The sequence below is a fragment of the Oncorhynchus mykiss genome, chromosome 10, assembly GCF_013265735.2.
Source record: "Oncorhynchus mykiss isolate Arlee chromosome 10, USDA_OmykA_1.1, whole genome shotgun sequence".
Lineage (NCBI taxonomy): Eukaryota > Metazoa > Chordata > Actinopteri > Salmoniformes > Salmonidae > Oncorhynchus > Oncorhynchus mykiss.
In genome coordinates, this window is record NC_048574.1 from 36103787 (window position 1) to 36121525 (window position 17739).

Consider the following 17739-nt stretch of genomic DNA (forward strand, 5'->3'; position numbering starts at 1 on the left):
ATAAGAATGTTAGAGTCGCCACTAGCCGGCCTTCGCCCAGTACCCTGCCCGTAGTCACGGTTAATAGCCGGCTACCACCCGGTATTTTACCCTGCACCGTAGAGACGGTTTTGCCCAATGTACATGGAGTAATTGATCGCTGGGTCACTTTAATAATGTTTACATACGGTTTTAGCCACTTTATGTATATACTGTATTCTAGTCATGACTCATCCTATATAAACTAATGCTGGCCTCCCGAGTGACGCAGTGGTCTAAGCTGTCCCACTAGAGATTCTGGGTTCGAGTCCAGGCTCTGTCGCAGCCGGCCGCAACTGGGAGACCCAATGGGTGCACAATTGGGGGTAAAAAAAATAATATTTTTTATTATATATATATATATATATATAAAATACTGCTCTACACACAATACATTTGGAAAGTAGTCAGACCCCTTGACTTTATCCACATGATGTTACGTTACAGCCTTATTTTAAAATGTATTAAATAAAACATTGTCCTGAATCTACACATAATAACAAAGCAAAAGCAGGTTAGACATTTTTACAAATACCTTATTTACATAACTATTCAGAGGTTTGCTATGAAACTCAGAATTGAGCTCAGGTACATCCTGTTTCCATTGATCATCCTTGTAATGTTTCTACAACTTGGAGTCCACTTGTGGTAAATTTAATTGATTGGGCATGATTTGGAAAGGCATACACCTGTTTATATAAGGTCCCACAGTTGACAATACCAGTCAAAAGTTTGGACACACCTACTCATTCAAGGGTCTGTTAATTTGTAAAGACGTCAAAAAGACGTCAAAAATATGAAATAACACATGTGAAATTATATAGTAACCAAAAGTGTTAAATCAAAATACATTTTAGTAGCTTCAAAGTAGCCACCCTTTGCCTTGATGACAGCTTTGCACACTCCTGGAATGAGTAGATGTGTTCAAACTATTGACTGGTACTTTAGTATATAAATAAAATGACATTGCTTGTTCTAATATTGCTTAATTTATTGGAAACCAAATATGCTGTTTTATGGTGTGATATTATCATCATTATACAATATATGGCTCACATAAGAGCTCAAGTAATAAGAGTTAGCATCACAAAACATATACATCAAACCAAATTGCAAGCACTAAATGCCATTTTCCTTTGAATATTTAATGGGCTGAGTAATGATTGAAACCTCCACAGTGAAACTACACAATTAAACTTTAAAACAAATTAGATTTTTAGATTATTTTTTACTTGCATTTATGAATTATATACACATTACAAAAGCATGCAAAAATACAATTAAGAAAATAATTGATCAAAAAAACATTTCTAACTAGCCTATTATTTTAACCATTTGTTTCAACGTAGTTTTACAAGACACACCTTTAAAAAGACACCCCTATCAGTGAAGTGATACATTGTGTGTACATGTAGATGACAGCAATGAGTTCACACTTTTCAAAAATATTTCACTTTTTTTTTTTTTCTCTCACCGAGCTGACGGTACAATTTAATTGCCATTAACTGAATTTCAGGATCACCACTTTTAATGTCAATTGCTTTCAAAAAGAAGTTCAAGGCATCATCAAGTTTCCCCTCAGAGAAAGATTGTTTTCCATTTTCCACATGGTTTTCATACATCTTTTCTTCAGTCATAGCTGAGGAATCACGGCTGTTGTTGACACATTCCACAGTCTGTAATGTGGCATCTTTTCCACTGGCACATTGGTCCATTCTTTCACTAGAAACAAGTTCATGATCACCGGTAGATTCCTCCAAAGAACTTTCTTCCTCCTCTCCCATTTCAGATTCTTCAACATGCATTGGCTCACTTCCACCTTCCTCACTTTCCTCTTCATTCTCAGTGTTTAAGGTTTCCCCTGTGGGTTCCTCTTCCATGAGAGACTCATGAAATCCAGTCACCTCACAAGATCCAGTCACCTCACTTTCCTCACTTGCATCATCAGTGTGCACCTGTAAAACCTCAGCTTCCATGTCCTCATCAAGGTCCTCTACATGCTCAATCACGGAATCCACAAAGGAACGTCTTGAGGCCACAGAGGTGTTCACTCCCAAGCTTTTCCTGGTTTTAAAGGAACTGGATCCAGATTTAACAGATTTTGGTGTGGAGGAACCAATACCATGGAATTCTTCATCCAATTTCCTGTTCATCAAATGAGGCCTCTCATCTTCGTCAATGTCATCCTCCTCACTATTGTAAATTAAAGCTTCTCTTTTCTTTTTCTTGAAAGTAGTAATGAATGAGTTTTCAGTAACAGGGGAATTGACATGAACATCTGCTCCATTCTGTTCAACATCTCCAGTCACAGAAGGCTTGTCATCTGCATTGAAGCCGACATCCATCTCTAACTGGAAACCTGAATTTCCCACAATGGACTCGGATTCCTCTTCTGGGAACATATCACTAGCGCTGTCCTCTAACTGTAGATTGAAATTTCCTCCAAAAGACTCAAGTTCATCAACTTTGGAGGATGTTTCTGCATGACTTTCTAGGCTCTTGTTGGACATCTGTAGTAGCATAGAAAGTCTTTGATTCTTCTGGGATTTGACAGGTGAGATCTTCTGGTCCATTGTCAAGTCTTGGTGAAGTGACAAGTTCTGCCATTGTGGGGAACCATTGCCATTTGGCTGGTTGTCTTGTTCAACTTCAGAGGTAAGATGTCCTACGGCAACAATATCATCCTTTGCTTCTGATGACACATCCAAAATCTCTTGAGCGGAAGTGTAAATTGGCTCACCATTCAACAACACCTCAAGAGACGTGTCTATGGGAGAAAGATGGTTGCTCTTTATGAACTGTTCCTCAGTCGCAAATGTCACAGTGGGCTCTATAATCTCAATGCTTTCATCTACAGCTAGATCAATGAATTTGTTACTCAGATTGTGGATATCTTCCTCGTCACCAGACCCAGAATGGGTAAGATCCACCAACACAGGGGAGTTGAAGTTGTGGTTATGGCTAGGATAGGAGGGGCTGGGTTTTTCATTCTTTGGCTTTTTCTCAGTTGACCCCACTGTATAGTGTTGAGGGGGTTTCCGCAGATGTGCCGGCTCAGTGTTTGACTCAATGCTGTCAGCAAACTGCTGTTGCAACTCAGATTCCACCTTCATCAGCTCCTGAGCTTTCTGCACCCTGTTCTCTATGTACTTGTGAGCTTCCTGATCCCCAGGGTCATCTTCGTTGTTTGCTACTTCATGCGAGAACATGAGGTCATGATCAGATATTCCAAACATCTCCATGGAGTGAAGGTGGGCGATGTGTTCATCCAATTTAGGATCTGTGAGTCTTTGTCTCGAGTGCAGTGACTGCAGCTGCAGCTGTGTTGATGAGGATCGAGTGTCTTGTAGTGTGAAGAGTTCTTTCAGGTCTTGTTTGCTGAAGTACCGGAATGGATTTTTCTTGTCCCCGGTGGTCTGTCTGATCAAGGAGTCTTTGAACACCTGCCGTCTGTAGATCTTCTCCTCCACTGTGCCACAAGTGATCAGTCTATAGATGACAACGTTCTCTGTTTGTCCAATGCGGTAGGCCCGGTCAACGGCCTGGGCATCGGTGGCTGGATTCCAGCTGGGGTCAAAAATAACTACTCGGTTTGCTGCTGTCAATGTGATGCCAACTCCTCCCACTTGGGTGGTTAGGAGAAAGACTGAGTATTGCTTGTTGGTCTGGAACATTTGGATGCGCCGCTCTCTTTCTGTGAGGTGTGTTACTGTGCCATCAAGTCTCACAATCTTGAAACGCTTGTTCACTAGAACCCGTTCAAGAATGTCCAACATCTTCCTTGACTGAGAGAAAACAAGTGTGCGATGGCCTTCTTCCTTAAGACTTTCCAAAAGTGCAATGAGAAACATCATCTTTCCAGATTCTGATATTAGTGTTTCATCAGATATGTTGTCGATTCTGTGTGCAGCAGATTCATTTTCATCATCATGAGAGTTTGCACTTGTTCCTTCTTCTAGGCCTAACTGAGCGACAGCCCTGGCGGAGAGAAGTCTTGGGTGGTCACACAATTTCTTCAGGATATTCAGTTCAGCCAACGGTGACCTGGTGGTCATGAGCAGCTCCTTGATGTTATCTAGGGATAAGAACTGATTGTAGATTTCCTCCTGAACTGAGCTCAGGTACGTCCAGATAATTAGATCATTCTTCCTGGTGAGGTTCGGCATTTCTGCACCACCACCACCACCCCTACTACTACTTGGGACTTCGTTTTCAAGGTCCTTTTCACAGGCTTTCACACAGTTTTGTGTTTTTCTCTGTACTTCTGCCTTTGTCCTCCTTAGGAAGTATGGATTTATGATGGCCATGAGGTTCTCCGACATCTTGAGCCCCAGGGCTTTCTCACCTGGGGTGGCATCCTTCTCTCTTGCACGGGTGATGGGACTTTCATACTGTGTTTTGAAGGTTTTAGAAGTACCAAGAAGTGCCCCTTGACAAGCAAAATCAAAAAGAGCCCACATTTCTCTCAGGTTATTCTGTACAGGTGTGCCTGTAAGAAGTACACGATTCCTGGCAGGAATCGCATGTGCACTTTTGGCTGTCTTGGTTGAGGAGGTTTTGATCTTGTGTGCCTCATCTAGGATTACATAATCCCATTTGAATTCTCTACCATTGTAAGACGAGAGAAGTTCCCAGTTAGTGATCAGCATTTGGTATGTAGTGATGATGACACCACCTCTTCTTTGAATCTTCTCCAAGTTCCTGTTGCGTTCCACTTTGCTTGTGCCATGAAACTCTTTGACTCTCATTCCAGGAGTCCATTTGGCAAATTCCCTGATCCAGTTCTTGATGAGTGAGGTTGGCATGATGAGCAGGGTATGCTTTACCAAGTCAGCATCATACATACCAGAGAGAAACGATATGACCTGAATTGTCTTCCCTAAGCCCATGTCATCAGCTAGGATTCCTCCTTGACGACCATCTCTGTGGAGACCATACAAAAAAGCAACCCCCTCTTGCTGATGATCATACAGTTTGTCATACATTTCTTTGAAAAGCATTAGACCACTGTTGTTGACATTGACAAAATCTTCATCCTCACTCTCTGAGCCTTGCTGTGCCATCTCTTTTATAGCCTCCTGAAGTTTCTTTATCCTGCTCCAAAGTTTATCACCAGGGTGGATGTCATGGGCCAGCTTGAACAGTTCCAATGATTTTGACATATTTCCTTGTCTGGCAGCATCTTTTCCATCCCTGATGTACCTTTAAAAGAAAGAAAACACTTGTAAATGTTTGTTTTTTTAAGAAATAGAATTAGACAAGTCAGTAATCTATATCATAATAGGATATCGTGTATGATACAGCTGTTAAAAAACAGCACAAAAAGCATTGCTCCGCAGCAGTTAAAATCTTGGTATGAAAGAATGTATGACAAAATGTCTGCAGTGCAGACATTTCCATCTCGTCATTAAGACCAGTTTCCACTTCTCAGCCTAGAGCCGGTAGGATATACCATAAATTACCGACATTGCCTTCCTCTTACCTAAGCAAAATGGTTCTGATCTGTAATTTTCGTTGATTATGCTATATAAAGCCCTTACAGGTTTGTTTGCTCAAAAAACATTATTTGGTCACCAGTAGCCTTGTGCATCATATGATTCCTGCTATGAAATTATCTGCCTGTCGAAGGCTAAATTAGAATTTACATTGAAATCGCAATATTGACATGTAATATCTATATAGCAAGAGATTCAAATTCCATGCAATATTTTGAAACACCACCAAGCAACGTGTGACAGTATAGTTTACTCCGTATGTCAGCCCTCTCCTCTTCAGGCTGCTTCCCACACACACACCAAGCCCCGCCCTCTGTCAATCAAGCAGCGCAGTTCCTTCTCCTTGCTATTAGATTCACTATAAATGTGCATGCTGTTAGGTCAAATCCAGTCAAAAGATTGTTCCAAACAAGAACAATGCTGCATTCCACCTAGCTTCCTAATATAAATCATTCCATTTCAATGATTACAACAGTGCACCCAAGTGTTTTGATCTATATCGCAAATAAAAATCTCAATATATTTTGCCCTTATCATGCCCTAAGCTGGTCCCTGTTCCACTGCTGTGTGAGTGAGGTGCTGTGCGCACAGGGAGGGAGAGATACAACTACTGTTGTTTTTGTTAGAGGTACATATATGCCTTCGGGAAGTATATTATTTATTTCTCAACATTAAGAAAATGGCACCACCTTACAATCTGAGAAGGCTTGTTTTGCAGGACATTTACGGTGACTACATCTAGTAACACAGGCCTAGCGCTGGAAAGTTTGTAGGACATTAGAGATTAATTAATTACATGGTTCGTATTTAAAGTTAGCAAAAGTTCCCACTTCCTCAGGCGGTTAATTATGTAGCATAGCCCTACGCCTTATATGCACAAAAAGCAATCTGACCATTCTGGATACTATTTTGACAGGTTGACAAACAAAATGTCAATCATGCATTCCCTGGATTATGTTAGATGAAATAGCCATATTTTTCAGTTGTCTTACCAAGCAGTGGGGGGGGGGGGAATTGTCTGGAGCACTGCAGCAAAACCTTGAGCAAGGCACGTAACGCCAATTGCTCCTTTAAGTTGCTATGGATAAGAACACTTGCTAAATGACTCAATTGCATTCCAATAAAAAAATCTAAATTCCTCTACAAAGCCTTATACTGTATTGTCTCTCTTCCCCCTAATATATATATATATATATATATAGTATTACCTCCCTCTTACGACTGAAAATGTCCTCCGAAATGCTGCGTTCTTTTTTAAATTATAATGCAAAAATATATAAATGCATATTCACTTCCAGTTTAGGGCAGACCCTATTTAGTCCACTGGTCGATTGTTTGGTCGCACAAGACACCTTTATTTGATTACCCTTATTTTATCAGGTAAGTTGACGAAACACATTCTGATTTACATCAATGACCTGGGGAATAGTTAAAGAGGGGGGATAAAAGAGACAATTGGAAGTTGGGGATGATTAGGTGGCCATGATTGGGAATTTAGCCAGGACACCGGGGTTAACACCCCTACTCTTACGATAAGTGCCATGGGATCTTTAGTGACCACAGAGAGTCACGGCGCCCGTTTTAACGTCCCATCCAAAAGACTGAACACTACACAGGGCAATGTCCCAATCCCGGGACCAACCAGGAACAACCCTGCTTAGCTTCAGAGGAAAGCTAAGCAGTGGGATGCAGGGTGGTATGCTGCTGGCTCACCTGTCTGATTCGCACCTGTGACTAATCCATTACGTAAGCCATCACACAGTCAATCATTCTAAGACATGTTATACTGAAATTATATATGGTTATATGTCAAAATAATTGTGCAAGACTAACAAATATAACACTATTTTAAAACCAATGCGCTTTCTCCCGCATTAGATAGTAGTCGCTGTCCTCTGTTCTGAAACAATCTTCAGTGCACCGTTGAATTGGCACCTTTCCCTATATTGCCATGCGCATAATAGCAAAGTTAAGCAGCATATTGGTGTTAAGAACAATGCGGGAGAGGCAGCAGCAGAGTGAGGAGACGAGGAAACCAACTTAAAATCGGATCTATAATCAAATCAAAGTTTATTTGTCACGTGCGGTGTAGACAGGTGTAGACCTTACAGTGAAATGCTTACTTACAGGCTCAAACCAATAGTGCAAAAAAGGTGTTAGGTAAGTATTGAAATAAAACAACAGTAAAAAGACAGGCTATATACAGTAGCGAGGCTATATACAGTAGCGAGGCTACATACAGACACCGGTTAGTCAGGCTGATTGAGGTAGTATGCACATGTAGATATGGTTAAAGTGACTATGCATATATGATGAACAGAGAGTAGCAGTAGCATAAAAGAGGGGTTGATGGGTGGTGGGACACAATGCAGATAGCCCGGTTAGCCAATGTGCGGGAGCACTGGTTGGTCTGTTTAAAAATGCTGATGCTCCAGATACTCAACTAGTCTAAAGAAGGCCAATAGTCCAACTGTTAAATGTGCCTGACTTTATAAATAATCTATATATAGTACCAGTCAAAAGTTTGGACACACCTACTCATTCAAGTGTTTTTAGTTTTTACATTGTAGAATAATAGGGAAGACATCAAAAGTATGAAATAACACATTTGGAATTATGTAGTAAGCAATAACAAAAAAATAAGTGTTAAACAAATCAAAACATACACTACCTTTCAAAAGTTTGGGGTCACTTAGAAATGTCCTTGTTTTTGAAAGCAGCACATTTTTGGTCCATTAAAATGCAGGGTAGACATAGTTAATGTTGTAAATGACTATTGTAGCTGGAAACGGCTGATTTTTTTAATGGAATATCTACATATGAGTGATGGTTGCTGATAATGGGCATGTGTTCCAATGGCAAGTTGTGTTAGCTAATCCAAGTTTATAATTTTAAAAGGCTAATTGATCATTAGAAACCCCTTTTGCAATTATGTTAGCACAGCTGAAAACTGTTGTGCTGATGTTAAAGAAGCAATAAAACTGGCCTTCTACAATGGTTGAGTATCTGGAGCATCAGCATTTGTGGGTTCGGCTCAAAATGGCCAGAAACTAAGCATTTTCTTTTGAAACTCGTCAGTCTATTCTTCTTCTGAAAAATGAAGGCTATTCCATGCGAGAAATTGCTAAGAAACTGAAGATCTCATACAACACTGTATACTACTCCCTTCACAGAACAGCGCAAACTGTCTCTAACCAGAATAGAAAGAGTGGGAGGCCCCGGTGCACAACTGAGCACGAGGACAAGTACATTAGAGTGTCTAGTTTGAGAAACAGACACCTCATAAGTCCTCAACTGACAGCTTCATTAAATAGTACCCGCAAAACACCAGTCTCAATGTCAACAGTGAAGAGGTGACTCTGGGATGCTGGCCTTCTAGGCAGAGGTACAAAGAAAAAGCCACGCACCATTGGAACACAGGATTGCTGATAATGGGCCTCTGTACACCTGTGTAGCTACATTAGTCATGTTCAACATTCGCAGTGTCTACACTGCATTTCTGATCAATTTGATGTTATTTTAAAATGAACCTTTTTTGTGTGCTTTTCTTTCAAAAACAAGGACATTTCTAAGTGACCCCAAACTTCTAAACGGCAGTGTATAACCATAATAAGCCATTTAGCAGATGCTTTCATCCATGCGTGCATACATTTTACCCATTGGTGGTCCCAGGAATTAAACCCACCATCCTGGCCTTGCAAGTGCCATGCTCTTCCAACTGAGCTACAGAGGACCACTATCTTTGTTGCTTAAAAAAATGTCCAACACAGCCATTTTTATCTCAATATCAAATAAATTCTGCTAGGACAGTCTGGGTTTGGTTTGGGTGAGGGGAAAACTGAAACCTAGCCTCGATTGGCAGAGAGGTTTAGAACTCTTTCTTATTGGTCTGTTAACTAATTTACCGCCGGGTGATATCATCAGGCAGACCAGAACTCCATCCCACCACAACAGGCTGAAATGTCAGGTGGTCTATTACTCTAAAAATGCATTATCATATTTTTCAGTATTATTCCAACCTCAGGAAATATATAAAACACAGGAAACTCACATTTGACTGCACTGGGCCTTTAACAATGCTTTTTCTGTCTGTACCTGACTTGTTGCCCCTACCCTGGGTGTAGTTTACTTCAAAATCTTCACCACTGAGGAGGTATGAAGAACCCCGATGTGAAAAACAGTGATTCGTAAAAATAGTGGAATTAGCGGTTTGCCTTCAAAATAAGTCTGCCACTGAAACAGATACAAATAGTGGAATCATGCCACAATTGGGCTCACTAGAAAATGCTAAACAGGGTCAGAATGGCATTACATAATTAATGCACAAATTTTACAATAAAGCCATGCAAAATGTATTAACTGTAACTAATTTAAGGGCTCCTGAGTGGTGCAGCGGTCTAAGGCACTGCATCTCAGTGCAAGAGGCATAACTACAGTCCCTGGTTCAAATCCAGGATGTATCACATCCAGCCGTGAATGGGAGTCCCATAGGGCGGTGCACAATTGGTCCAGCGTCATCCAAGTTTGGTCGTCATTGTAAATAAGAAATTGACCTAAACTGACTTGCCTAGTAAAATAAATTTCTTTTTTTGAGCTGTGGGGCAAGCAAAAGTACTAATTATAGCATAATAAATTAAGTTGGACCCTTTGTAAGAATACTAAACCTTAGTAAAACATCTAGAGACCCCACCAACAAATGTTTGCCTTTTGGTATTGAAGCAAACGGCAGGGAAGGGAATAAAACCCAAGTCACTGGTGCGAAAGGCAAACACCCTCCACATCGCACCAATAGTGTTGACATACTTGGTGGGAATAGTAACGGTGGCTCAGAATGGTCCCATTATCCCAACTGTTACACCGAGAAGATTTAACGACCGCTAGTTAAGTAACCTGTCATTTTCGTCCTCATGCTAACATGTTGTGTTGAGCAACAAAGGAGCTGATTGGAATTGCAGTTTCAGTCAAAATGGCTGCTGTGGCTTCTGCTACCTAGCATGAGGACGAAAATGACAGTTTTTCGGAGAAACAGACAGCTGTGGTTTGAGATGTCCGTCTTGCCGGTTCGTTTTGTGTACATTATTTCACTTATGTGTTGTCTGGAAGTTGCATTGGGACTCAGCATTTCCTGTTCGTCTGTGCTTTGAATACGTAACAGTTCTCTACGCCACATATTTCAAACAAATCACGTTTCGATTTTGAACATGCGCTGTGTATTGTCAAATGGAAAGGAACTTCCCGAAAAATCAGCCAAGAGACAAAGAAGAGGCAAAGCAAACTCCCACTACCATACAAAGGCTTCGACAGGTGAAGCAAGCCCACATTTTCTTCAGGAAATGTGCATATTCTATTTTAGCCAATTATAGGGCCCAATAGATTATCACCCAAATTCAGTTTGATTTTACCAGGTTTGGCATTTTTCGTAGTGTTTTCAGATTCACGTAATTTCATTTAACAATAACAGAAGTGGATGTTCTAAGTACACAATAAGTATTTAACCACGCCAGAAGACCAGTTGAGGTATGGGAAAAATATTTGGAGGGTGTAGTTCCCTTTAATTCAACTGTGCACCTAGAAAGAGACCATTGCCTTACTAGCAGTGTTTCTGTACTGCACATACAATGCCATTGTTTGCTAAACAAATGTGCACCCAATTGATAGACATCATGAAATCATTCTGCCAGGTAGGCCTATTTTGCAGTCAACATTTAATTGGGAAGTTCTTGGTAGACAACCTTTAGAAATTACTGTTTCAGCATGAGTTTCTGCATCACAGATTTGTATAGGTCCCTATATTTGTCTTACTTTAGAAGTGTTTACTTTAGGCTGACTATTAGCATATATTTAGTTGCAGTGTCCAATAAATGTAATGTCCCAATCAACTTAAAATATCTACAAAATAAGTTTTGCGATGACACAATCCAAAAGGCGACAGCTAACATTTTTTCCTTTTACTGTTTGCAATTCAGAAATTATTATTTTGATTCCCATGATTTGATTCACCACGATTGAACCGAACCCCAACTACTACAATGGCAAAGTGAATCATTAGGTTTGTCAAAAAGAACCGATTCACATTAATTAAATCATCGTTTTACAATTTTCAGAAATGTGAAGCGGGGCATCTGTTTTACAGTAAATTCAATGTATATAGTCTAAACTGAAAAAAAAAAAAATGGAATTCACTGTGGACATATTGGAGGACTGCATAATTGCAAAGGGGCTTACTTAAACACATTATACCATATGGAAGATTCATTCAATGCGTATAAAAGGCTCACTAGAGGTGATCTCCCATAGACAAAGTAAGAGCTACGACACTAATACGTGTAAACTCTTCAGAATTGTGTTCTGTGGGCGTCACTGAGTAGACTGACTCAATTTCATGTATCCACAATCCATAGGTAATGCTGTACAGTGCAATATGAATGTTCAATGCATATAAATTAAGACTAATCAGAGGTGATTTTCCAGTCATAGTCCCAAAATAAAGCACTACTACTAGACTAACATTATTTAGCTTTTCAGAATAGTGTTCTGCGGGTGTAACTGAGACAGTGATACCCCATTTCATAGATCCACAATCCATAGGTAAGGCTGTGTGTACAGTGCAATATGAATGTTCAATAAATAATAGGCTGACTAGTGAGGTGATTTCCCCACACTCAAAGTCCCGCAATAAAAGCTACCACAGTAATATTTGTGTACATTTTTCAGAATTGTGTTCTGAAGACATTAACATGATAATCTTCCTCCCACATACCTCTGGTATGTCTCCATCTCCTCAGTGTCCATTGACAATGACCTATAAAATAAGCATAATATTAGCACCTTAGTAGGGATGTGCATTTTTCCATTTAAAAACGATTGGATACTTACATGGACCCCGATACAGGAACAATACGTTTTATTGCGATATGGTTTTATTTGAGAATGAATTGATGTGATTCGATGCACTAACATTTATTTCAGAAACATTTACTTTGTTTACGCTACCTAACTAATTCTACTAGGAATACAAAATGCCGCTCACATTTCCACATGTTTATTAGCTTTGGAAAGCGAATTCATGTCCAAATCGAGAAAATAAGACCTGTGCAATGGTACGCGCAATGCGCAATCATGATACTTATTTGGAGTCTGTGGCTCAAGTGGTTTGAAAGCTATTGAGGTTTGAATTCGCGAAAATCTGTCGAATATCCAACTTAAACTGTCTTTACCTCCGTTAGTGAATCGGCGATTCGTAACATTTGAATGTATTTTCTGACCAATGCTACATTTGGGTCGGTTCGGGGTCCGCGGACAGATGCAGTATCTCAAACGTTTGAATACGGGACCGATGCACGTCGCTGAAACATTACATCCCAACACATTACTATGGATTTAGCCAGCAAATCTGTCCTGCTTGCTTAAAACTGCACTAGTTTTCTACAGGCCTTCTTTGTAGATTAAGACATAGTCTGGAAAACGTACCTCAATTCGGGAATAAGAAATGTGTTGTACTCGAATTGTGCCATTATCCCAACTGTTACACAGAGAAGATGTAATGACTTTTTGTTGTTGTAAACTATAGTTTTCGTCCTCATGCTAGCAGTAGCAGTAGCCATTAAGGAAAGGCACCTGGTGTTGAACAACAAATGATCCAAAACGGCTGCTGTGGCTTCTACCTATAATGAGGACAACGAGGTCAGTTTTCGAGAATAAACTAGCAGTCGTTCAATCTTCCCAAATGACACAGTTGGGATAAATGGGAAAATTCGGAGTACAACACATTTCTTATCCCTGGATTGACGCATGTTTTCTGAGCCATACTCAGTTGTGCCGGGTTAGCAGTGATGTAGTTAAGCTACACAGGAAGCCTGTCTGATCCTAGTGCAGCTGTAAACAAGTGGGTCGGCCATGCTAGCAAATAGGTGGGTTGGTCAGCTTTACAGTACTATCCGGATATTTGACTTCATGTGGCTATAGTGTAAAAAAAGATGATTTATACTGATTTCGCCTCTTCCTCCCTGGCTAACGTATATAGCTAGCTAAGCAGCTAAAATTTACGTTACAAACCATTTGGCCGTACTGAATTATTCAATACTTAGGTTAAACCAAAAAAGTTAATTACCTAGTAACAACTACAGTAACTAACAAAAAAAAAAAGAAGTTATCTAGTAACAACTACAGTAGCTAACAAGTTAGCAACATAATTGCTAGTGAGGGTGAACTTCTCTAGCTAGCTAGCATTGTATTGGACGGGATGCTAAACGTGCAGTAATTAGCATTCAGCAGGCTTTTTTCTTTAGAAACTTACTTCTCCAATTTCTCCGACATCTTCGAAATTAGGTGATTTGAGTTGTCCATTGTTTTGCCAGTTCGATTTGTTGGGATTATTTCATTTGTGATGCATTGGGACTCGCCTGTGCTTCGCTTTGACTGCGCAACGCCAACGAATCTCCCCGCCACATATTTCAAACGAATTGCACATGCGCAGTGTATTATCAAATGGAAAATATTTTAAGTGGGAGGAACCAGCCAATATAAAGGAATTTCTCTATAAAAAATCACAGTCAAAAGGTAGGTTTCCATTCAGTTGGCGAATTGATTTTCATGCGAATATTCTAGAAGCTGCATATAGAAAATATGCCAATATTCCCATTAGTGGCCAGGTCGCAATTGTAAATGAGAACTTGTTCTCAACTTGCCTACCTGGTTAAATAAAGGTGAGATAAAATAAAATAAATAAAAAGTGGTGTTTCCACCAAATAAAAACCAGTGCCTGATGGCGTAGTGCACACAACTTTAACATTTTCGCTTAAATGTTCATTTACCAAATACAAATCTAAAGTTCGTGTTTCCATAGCATTTTCAACCCTACTGATTGTTTTGTCACAAAAACTGTTGCATTAAATAGCAGTGGTGCCTAATCTGGTTTTGGCATGTGAGCTAAAATATCTTAATAGCCAACAACTCACAGATACAGTGCTGGTATGGCAATGCTGGTGGGCTAGTCTACATGATCAGATTATTATGGATAAGAGCGATACTATTTTTATTTGTCAAACGGCAGTCAGGCATTGATCATCATGTCATTAGAATAAGACCCTAGATATTTATTGGAAAGCAGCATCAAGCTCATCACTGTGCACTTTACCACCCTGTGAAAAGTATTTGGTTTTAAATATACCAAAGTATCAAAAGTAAATGTAATTTCTAAAATATACTTAACTTTCAAAAGTAAAAAAGTATCAATTATTTCAAATTACTTATATTAAGTAAACCAGGCAGCATAATGTTTATGCATTTTTAATTTACTGATAGCCAGGGGGACACTCATAAAGTATTTGTGCTTAGTGAGTCCACCAGATCAGAGGCAGTAGGGATGACCAGGGTTGTTTTCATTTAAATTTATTATTTCACCTTTATTTAACCAGGAAGGCTAGTTGAGAACAAGTTCTCATTGAAAACTGTGACCTGGCCAAGATAAAGCAAAGCAGTGTGACACAGGCAACAACACAGAGTTACACATGGAGTAAACAATAAACAAGCCAATAACACAATAAACAAGTCAATGACACAGTAGAAAAGAAAGAAAGTCTATATACAGTGTGTGCAAAAGGCATGAGGAGGTAGGCAATAAATAGGCCATAGGAGCGAATAATTACAATTTAGCAGATTAACACTGGAGTGATAAATGAGCAGATGATGATGTGCAAGTAGAGATACTGGTGTGCAAAAGAGCAGAAAAGTAAATAAAATAAAAACAGTATGAGGATGAGGTAGGTAGATTGGGTGGGCTATTTACAGATGGACTATGTACAGCTGCAGCGATCGGTTAACTGCTCAGATAGGTGATGTATAAAGTTGGTGAGTGAAATAAGTCTCCAACTTCAGCGATTTTTGCAATTCGTTCCAGTCACTTGCAGCAGAGAACTGGAAGGAAAGGCGGCCAAAATAGGTGTTGGCTTTGGGGATGATCAGTGAGATATACCTGCTGGAACGGGTGTTGTTATCGTGACCAGTAAACTGAGATAAGGCGGAGCTTTACCTAGCATAGACTTATAGATGACCTGGAGCCAATGGGTCTGGCGACGAATATGTAGCGAGGGCCAGCCGACTAGAGCATACAGGTCGCAGTGGTGGGTGTTGGTGGGTGTTGTTCTCTTGATAAGCGAATTAATTGGACCATTTTACATTCGAAATGTAACAAGTACTTTTAGGTGTCAGGGAAAATGTATGGAGTAAAAAGTACATTCTTTTTTTTAGGAATATAGTGAAGTAAAAGTAAAAGTAGTCAAAAATATAAATAGTAAAGTAAAGTACAGATACCCAAGAAAACGCGCACAGTATTTTTACTTAAGTACTTTACACAACTGCAAATTAAGCATGTGTTTAGTGAGTCCGCCAGAGCAGAGGCAGTAGGGATGACCAGGGATGTTCTCTTGATAAGTGTGTGAATTAGGCCATTTTCCTGTCCTGCTAAGCATTCAAAATGTAACGAGTACTTTTGGGCGCCAGGGAAAATGCATGGAGTAAAGAGTACATCATTTTCTTTAGGAATGTAGTGAAGTAAAAGTAGTCAAAAATATACATTGTAAAGTACAGATACTCAAAAAAAAACGACATAAGTAGTACTTTAAAGTATTTATACTTAAGTACTTTACACAACTCGTAAAATACTACTTGAGTAAAAGTCTAAAAGTATCTGGTTTTAGATTTACTGAAGTACAGTGATGAAAAAAAGTACTAAATTGACATACTTGAGTAAAAGTAAATGGTATACATCAAATTCCTTATATTATTTTTTATTTATTTTATTTCACCTTTATTTAACCAGGTAGGCTAGTTGAGAACAAGTTCTCATTTACAACTGCGACCTGGCCAAGATAAAGCACATTAAGCAAACCAGATTAAACAATTTTCTTGTTTTTCAGACGGATCACTCTAACACTTGGACATAATTTACAAATTCAGTATTGTGTGTTTATTGAGTCCACCAGATCAGACGCAGTAGGGATGAAGATGCATTATATTGATATGTGCGTGAATTGGACCAAATTGCTGTCCTGCCTGAGCATTCGAAATGTAATGAGTACTTTTGTGTGTCATGGAAAATGTAATGGAGTAATAAGTACATATTTTCTTTAGGAATGTAGCGGAGTAAAAGTAAAAGTAGTTAAAAATATAAATATTAAAGTACAGATCCCCCCCCAAATAGTCAAGTAGTACTTCAAAGTATTTTTACTTAAGTACTTTACACCACTGATTTCATCTGTAGCCTAATAAACTGAATGGTTTCCCAATCCGACCACACACACCATATCATCATGTGACTCCAAGTTTACTTGGATATGATGGATATTATATCAATTTCTGTGCATAAAAGCATTTCCACCGCCATTTCTAGGATTTGCACAAGTTGCTTGAGGTGCTTAAAGTACTTGAATTTGGCACTCTGAAATGTAAATATAGGAATACCTATATTTGAAAAGTACGTGAATTAAAACGAGGAAAACAGAAAATAATCAAATATGTTAATATGAAAAATATTAGAAAAATGGTCCAGGCAGACTACCAAGTTATATTTCCTCACGTGTTTCGCATGCTGGTTCCTAGGCAAGCTCACTCATTCTACCAGTGGTTTAGTGGTTCCTAGAGAAGTGGGTATACAACAAACAAAAAAATGTCATTCCAAACGCTCCGCCACGCTAAGGAAAGACGCCCTGTGTGAAAAATTATAAGAGAAACAAACTCTGCATTAACTAAATGACAAATCCGATATTGGTCTTTCACAGTCAGGCCAACCCAAGCTGTACTGTGCTGTGAAAGTTGTTTAAAAGCGAGTTTATGCTTGATCCGAAAATGTGGCCATATCACCGTAAATGCTGCACAGCCAATATACGTCAGATTGACCATGCAAGGGCCTTTAATAGTAGGCCTACCATTGAAACAGATATATATATTTTTTAAATCACGGGTTTCAGATTTTCAGTCTCAAAGTCACACTTTTTTAACAGAAAACCACGAAGGAAAAAGGAAACCGCACACTGCTCTAGATAATATCACCGATATTTAATAAGCTTACGCATCGGCCACACCGCCTTCGTCAAAGCTTTTGTGATTAAAAAAAAAAAAGTGCACCCCTATGTAGACCTAGCCCCACCCACATCCGTTCTACACTTCGAAGGGGGTTGGAGGCAAAGGAAAAACAAATAAGTGCTACCAAATATAACAATATACATTT

General features: G+C 39.4%; 1 protein-coding gene across 2 annotated transcripts; it reads right to left on the reverse strand.

Moving 5' to 3' along the window:
• Positions 1-994: 994 nt before the first annotated feature.
• ercc6l (excision repair cross-complementation group 6-like) lies at positions 995-13974 on the reverse strand. 2 transcript variants are annotated; one of them, XM_021618270.2, is made up of 3 exons: positions 13810-13974; positions 12274-12315; positions 995-5220 (listed from the first exon to the last, which is right to left on the reverse strand). In XM_021618270.2, the coding sequence occupies exons 1-3, from the start codon at positions 13857-13859 to the stop codon at positions 1458-1460; spliced, it is 3855 nt and encodes a 1284-aa protein (XP_021473945.2). In that variant the 5' UTR covers positions 13860-13974; the 3' UTR covers positions 995-1457. The 2 variants fall into 2 exon arrangements, with proteins under 2 accessions (XP_021473945.2, XP_036846064.1); XM_036990169.1 differs by lacking the exon at positions 12274-12315.
• Positions 13975-17739: the final 3765 nt, after the last annotated feature.